Source organism: Gracilinanus agilis, unplaced genomic scaffold, assembly GCF_016433145.1.
Source record: "Gracilinanus agilis isolate LMUSP501 unplaced genomic scaffold, AgileGrace unplaced_scaffold59843, whole genome shotgun sequence".
In the NCBI taxonomy this organism is placed as follows: Eukaryota; Metazoa; Chordata; class Mammalia; order Didelphimorphia; family Didelphidae; genus Gracilinanus; species Gracilinanus agilis.
In genome coordinates this window covers 1-7263 of record NW_025395257.1, presented here as the reverse complement: position 1 = coordinate 7263, position 7263 = coordinate 1, and the positions used below count along the sequence as shown (strand labels likewise).

Sequence of the window (7263 nt, the reverse complement as noted above, 5' to 3'; positions counted from 1 at the left end):
GAAGAGAAGAGAAGAGAAGAGAAGAGAAAAGAAGAGAAGAGAAGAGGAGAGAAGAGAAGAGAGGAGAGGAGCAGAGAAGAGAAGAAAGAGAAGAGGAGAGGAGAGAAGAGAGGAGAGGAGAGGAGAGGAGAGAAGAGAGGAGAAGAGAAGAGGAGAGGAGAGGAGAGGAGAAGAGAAGAGAGGAGAAGAGAAGAGAAGAGAAGAGAAAAGAAAAGGACTCAGAAGTGACTTCCAATCTCTACTTTCACATAACCATTTGATATGATGCCACAGTAAATTTTTGGATAATATAAATAAAGATTAAAAAATTAGATTATTAATAAACTATATACCAATACATTTAAGCATGAACCAAATATTTTCCCTCCAATTTCAAAAGTGAACATGAGACTCATCTAAATTATTTTGGAAAGACTTTTATTCTTTTTCATCAGCAATGAGATTTCTCACCTCCAACACCTGCTAACAGCTGCTGAAGGAGGCCAATATAAATCTGAACAGGGTTGTTTTCCCCACTCTTGGAGGAAGATGACGATGTTATATGGTTGCCAGACATTAGGTTTCGTATGTAACGACCAATTGCTGGAGCATGATCTTGCATATCTGCCAAGCTCTGTGAGGTGGGAACCACACCTGCACTATGAGCAAGACACATTCGCAAATACAGGACTATCTGAAAAAAGAAAAAAAAAAAAAGACGCAAGATAACTACTCAAGAAAGGCAGAAGGAGAATAAAGCACTACAATGCTTCAATGATGGCTTCCAATTTATTCTTCCATTTTCCTTCACAAGAACTTAAATTTGCTTAAGAAAACTATGAAAACATGATCCTAAAATGTCAATTACTATTTCTTCAAGCTATCAAAATTTGTTAAACACTATTTAAAAATAACCATGAAATTTAAACTATAGTTAAAAACCCAAAATTAACTCTAGAGATCAAATTTAAACTAAAAATGTTAACTTCAAAGTGGAATTAAAAATTACTACCTTTATGAGCCAAACCAAAGATTTAAACATTTGGCAAGACAGAAATCTGGGGCAGAGTGTTTAGAAAAACTACTCTAATCAATAAAGGGTCCTAGATATTGTCAAATGTCACTAAGGACAATTCAAGAAAATGAACTTAGGGCACTAGAAGGCAAATACAGGTCAGATATCATTTAAGAATCTCTCAATGTTGAAAGAAAATGGAATGTTACCAAAATTTTCCATAAAGACTTTAAAGAATAACGAGTCATTTAAGAATATTTTGTTTATTGAAATTGCAAGGAATTTGGCAAGATAACACTTTAAGATCAATTTCACATTTATATGTCTAAAAACAAAATTAAATTTCCCTGAATATAGTAAAATTTTACTGAAATGCTAATTGTAATCTATCACCAAGAATATTGCAAATAAGAACAAGAATGTTGATCTAGGAATGTTAAGTGGGGGGGAATTCCGTGTAACTGTTTAGGCCTGTGCAATAGATAACTGCTGGAGACAGATGTAAAAAAACCTCTATTTAATAAATATTGGAAAAGATTTGAGGAAAGTTAAGGAAAGGTAACAAAGGTTGAGGATTAGGATTAGGATCCCTAAATCTAACAGGAGGCTAAGCTTTTATCTACTTCCCTCTAGTTTGCGAGAACTTGTTTCTTGCTTGAGTTACCCCGAGCCTTCTTATCACTCCTTAATCTATACTAATTCCCAGATGTATTCTACATACACTATACTAAATTATAGTCCTCTTCTTTATAATAAAGTTTATTGTCTCTGTTAATTTCTCTCAGCTTTGAATCAGTCTCTCTGCCAACTGCTAGCCCTTCCAGGCCTAGGTAGGCTTTTTGGTCTAAGCAGGCTTCTGGGCCTACGCAGGCCTCAAAAATGGCTGCCTCTGTCTCCAGTCACACAGAGGAAAAAACACGTCTCTTTCTGTCTCCTTAGATCTCTTTCAGCTTTAAATCAGTTCAGTTATTCACTCTCTCTGCCCACTGCCAGCCCTCCTGGGTCTAGCTAGGCTTGTTGGCCTAAGTAGGCCTCAAAATGGTTTGGCCCTTTCAGCCACCACCCAGAGGAAAAACTTCCTCTTTCTCTTTTCTGTTGATTATCCCCACAGACTTATTCCAGAAACTCCAACCTGTTCTCCTTTACCTGCCACTGGGTTTTTCAGTGTTCCAGGTATAGAAACACCAGTCTTCTCCTATGGGGGGGGGGGGGGGAGATGGGGGGGACCACCTGTGCAGATCGGCAGTTGGGAAACAAACTGACGCTGGCTAACCAGAATTCCAACAGGCACCCTTCCCAAGATTCTGTCTGGACTTAAAGAAACCTTACCCACTATTCTTTACCCTGTCCTTAGCTGCTAAGATCGCAATTACCCCAAATGGTCCTCATTAGCCCTATGGCTTAATAAATCCTAATAACACATTACACTATTCTTGATCTTAAAACTTTTTTAGAAATACAAATTACTACTCTATATAGATTAATTTTTAATATATATATATATTTAATCTATATAGATTAAAATTTAAAACTATGCTGCTAAAATAATTCCTATTTATTAATGAATATAAGTGAATATATTGTTAGCTCCTGGTTCCAGTGTGAAGAGATTCTAATTCTATACCTTTCTTTGTATGACAATGAATAGCTATATTTATTTTTGTCTTTGATAAGACTCACCACTTTCCTTAAGTTTCAATCAACCTCTTACCCATATACCATAAAAAACTTAAACTGGAATAGAAAGGACCATATTATTTGAAAAAAAAAATGAAAATACCAGAAAGCACATTTTCACCATTATGGCTCTTGGGAGAACGCTTAGTAAAGAAAGACAGACAGACACATAAAATAGAAATGATCGTAAAGACAAAATAGACAACTGAGTGCAAAAAATTGAAATGCTTCAAAATGAACAAAGTCAATGAAGGAAAGAAAACATTGAATGGGGAAAACTTTTTTAAAAAGTAAAAAGTCTGATAAAGATCTGAAATGCAAGATATATAGGGAATTTGTACAAATAGATAAAACCAAGAGCTAATCTCTAATATAAAAGATCAAAGGATGAGAAGTTTCAGAAACACCATAAACCATTGCAAATTACTGTGTGAAAACACTCCAAATTACTAAATAAGTAAGGAGTTCTGTGCTGCAATGGATATAGTGCAGGTTTGGAGTCAGGAAGAAAGACCTAAATTCAAATCTGGCCTCAGATATTTATTTGTGTGATTTTAGGCAAATCACTTAACCTGTCTATTTCAGTTTTCTCAACTGTAAAAAATAAGGATCATAATAACATCTACCTCTAGAGCTGTTGTGAAAATCAAATGAGATAATATTTGTAAAGCACTTAAAGAGGAATCTTGGAATATGATACTCCAAAAGTTTAAAAAACAGGCTTAGAATCTAGACTAACTTAACACTACAAAGCTGAATATAATTCTATAAGGAAAGAAAATGGACCTTAAGAAGCTAACCAGGTAATTTTCAAATGGAAAATAATGGCTGAACAAATTGTGATATATGAACATATTGAAATATTACTGCATCAGAAGAAATGATAAAAAAGAATCCTAAGTAAAGGATTGTGGCACAGGAGTAAAATACAGGAAGTGATAAGAAAAAAGTGAGCACAATCAGAACAGTTATTAACATTGTAAAGAAAAACAATGTTTCAATATATTAAGATATTTTTGCTTAACCATTTTTCTTTGTTGAAAGGAAGATTTAACATGGAGAATGGTATTTCCAGGAATTACTGTGATGTAAAAACAAAAGCAATCAATGAAAAATTTTTAAAAGCTTGCCAACTTCCAAAACTTACTTCTTAGAAATAAAAAGCTAGTTCAAAAATTCAGTGTGGCACATACATATTGTAAAGAGCAGGAACTGAAAACAGAAGAGGATAATACTTGTAGTCACCAGCCTGTTTATTTCAGCAGGTGGTCAGCTCCTCTCCTTACTCTGTTACTAAGGAAGTGAATAGAATCCTTTTTAAATGACAATAAGATGTGATCTGTATCTTTTGATGATATAGATACAGTATCTTCTTAATATTAATGATTACTCCAATCTGACTACGATGAAAACCAGGAGATTTTAATTATATTGATGTTGATGATAAACAAATGTTGATGTTCAATATGTTTTAAGCTTCCCAGTGAAGGCAGCAGCCTGTCGCACTTCACTGAGAGAATCTTGAAGCTGGTGAATCAGGTCAGTAGACAAATCTTGTTTCTCAATAACTAATTTAATAGATGAGTATAGGAATGATTAAAGGTTGAATTAGGTTTAAAGGAAATTGGGATCAGGAGAGAGGTTTTAAGGGACAGACTGAGCTAACTAACTAAATAATAAATCTTCAGCAGTCCCCAAAAAGAAGCCACAAACGGAAGCTGCCAGCCTGGGTGGCTTGGCAACCAAGGGATTAGCTCAAGTTACTAGCTGTTTGAGTTTGACTTGTCTAGCTTTGTAATATCTGTAGATGTTCAGTAGTGGTCTTCTTGAAGATGTTATAAAACGATCTGGGTGATGATAGTAGATTATTCACTGTTAGCAGTATATGATGGGTAACTCTCCCTAAATAATAACAGCTAACACTGGCTTATGAAGCAGCTTCTGAGTTTGACTGGAGAGCTTTCCCTTTCTACCTTTCCCTTTCTTTGCCTCCCACCTTAACTCACAACTGAGTCACTTGGCTTAGGGCTGAGTTCCTATTTATAGGGGTGCTCTAACAGTCTTTTCCAGTCTCATGCCAGCTCATGCCTGCTCTAGGAATTCCAAAAACTGAACCTCCAACTGGCAACAGTTTGTCCAAGATGGCTTCCTGTAAAAACTATTTACAATATATACACATATACATGCATATTTAAGTACATACAAATATATATATTGCTAATTCACAAATATTTAAGATATTTATGAATAGCAATACAAAATAAAGTGAAAGTTCTACCTCTCCAAATGTAGCTGGATTAAAAGGAAGAACAGCAGTTCCTGTCATGTATTTGGCTGGAGTTTTCATTCGATGGGAAGCCTAAAGAAAAGGAATATGTCAAAGAAGTTGAATGTAGAAAAGAAATATTTTAAAATAATGCACACGTGCAATCTGCAAATCACAAGCAAATTCTGTGGCAACAATAAGAATTTCCCCACATATTTTCTATTCATAAGAATTCTACTAAGTATGTTAACACATTAACATTTCAGATGAGTTTGTTTTTAATACCATAAAATCTACTCCATAAATTATACCATGCTATGACCAGGTCTTCCCATGCCAGCCACTACAAAAAAATCCCTTGGAAATATGGACAAAGTGGCAGTGGGATAAAGAAGAAAGAGGGTGAGAATTTAAGGTAATATAATTTATTTCATTCAACAAATACCTAATGAACATCTATTAAGAGCAAGAATCTATATGAGGGTAAAGTAATAGATGGTTCTACTTGTTTTCTCACAGCCTGCAATATCAACCTCATATTTTACAATAAAACAAGAAATCATATATAAATTGCAATATGCTTTTGGTCATTAGAACACTGAAGGTAAGGGTCATATGATGGTTGACTGGATAAATGGGGAAACTGGGGCATTGGAACCGGCAGTTCTATGATTTATAGGACAACTAGAGGGTACATGGAATAGGGCAGTGAGGCCCCGAGTCAGGAAAAACTGAGTTCAAATCTAGCCTCATACACTTGCTGATTCTGTGACCCTGGAAAAGTCACTTAACCTCTGTCTCATTTCCCTAAACTGCAAAATGAAGATAGGAGGTATGTACCTTCTACAGTTGTAAGGATTAAATGAGATAATATTTGTAAGGTGCATTGCACAGTGCCTGGTACACTATATGAGTGTTAACTATTATAATTATCACTATTCAACAAGGAATGCAAACTAGGTAAAAACAGATCCACAAACCCGGCCTTAGCCACTTCCCAGCTGTGTGACCCCGGGCAGGTCACTTGACCCCCATTGCCCACCCTTACCAATCTTCCACCTATGAGACAATACACCGAAGTACAAGGGTTTAAAAAAAAATTGTTAAAAAAAAAAAAAAAAAAAGATCCAAATTTCAGAGGAAGGAAATCTGAAAATCAATTGCACAAGTCTTTTTTTAAAGATGTTATCCAAATTTTATCTCCAAAAGAGAGCTGTATGTTTTGTCTTTAAACATATATGGCTGTTGAAAACAATCTTTCAGAGTCAATATTTAAAAAGACAATGATAAAAAAAAAACCACAGCTAAAATTGTTATAGGAATGGCATGTAAGTGCTTCATGTGCACCAGATTCAATATGTTTTTAAAGTTCAGCAATTTCTGATTAGGCAGTATAGAAAAATAAATTTTATAATACCTTCTTGCCTAAACTGAGACAACTCAGATACACACATTGTTAAAATAATATTTACACAGTTCAGTCTAAATATTTACATTCATTATTAGTCTTATTTTTTTCAGTATACTTCCTAGTGAATCTTGTTTAATAAATTCATTACTTTAATGTTATGTGAAAAAATAGAGGCAAAATACTTAAATTTTATTATTGATTTATCCAAGTTAAAAGTTTATCTGAAGTTACATACTGTACCTTCTCTTGAATATAATGTACCATTTCTGGGAAGGAAGGCATCTGTTTGGAAGTACTTTCTTTTTCATTTTTACCCGGAAGAGTTCTTAGTACACGCTGTGCTTCTCCATGGACTTCTTCTCGTCTTTCAGAGAGAAGATGAGAAAAGAAAAAGTAATTACCAACTAGAAGAGCATGATTTCTTTTTTTAATAACCACCACAGGACAATTTTGTGATGATCTGGTGTTTCCTTTAAACAAATTTTCTTGTTTTTCTAGAACATACTCTAAGCCTAAATACATTATAACCAACCTACTCTAATTCTTGAAGATGAATTACTCACTTCACCTTTATCATATAATCAAAGATAATATCTGTCAAAAGCATTCATTAAGTGCATACTATGTACCAGATATACATGGAATGAGGGACTGGGGATACAAATACAAAAAATGTAATTCCTCTACTCTTAAGAATAAAATGATGGATTACTCTTCATTAAACATTCCTTACAAAAATAAAATCATTTTAGTTTTCTAAGATAACGTAAAATTTAATTGCCAAAGTAAAAGGTTTGTACCAAAAGTTGCAATCATATACACTGATATTATATACTTGATACCAACCAGTCTTCCTGACTCCCAGGTGTTTCTTTTCTTTTCTTTTCTTTTCTTTTCTCCTGTCTCCAGTTTCTC

The 7263-nt window shown here is 34.3% G+C and overlaps 1 protein-coding gene across 1 annotated transcript in view; it reads right to left on the bottom strand.

Moving 5' to 3' along the window:
• The window catches only part of LOC123256503 (proteasome adapter and scaffold protein ECM29-like), a 10059-nt gene extending 2823 nt beyond the window's left edge, over positions 1–7236 (bottom strand). Inside the window, exons 1-3 of the mRNA XM_044685104.1 lie at positions 6589–7236; positions 4950–5030; positions 451–673 (exon numbers count right to left, since the gene is read on the bottom strand). Of these exons, the coding sequence (XP_044541039.1) occupies positions 451–673; positions 4950–5030; positions 6589–6870 (586 nt within the window). The 5' untranslated portion in view covers positions 6871–7236. The remainder of the gene's footprint in view (positions 1–450; positions 674–4949; positions 5031–6588) is intronic.
• Positions 7237–7263: the final 27 nt, after the last annotated feature.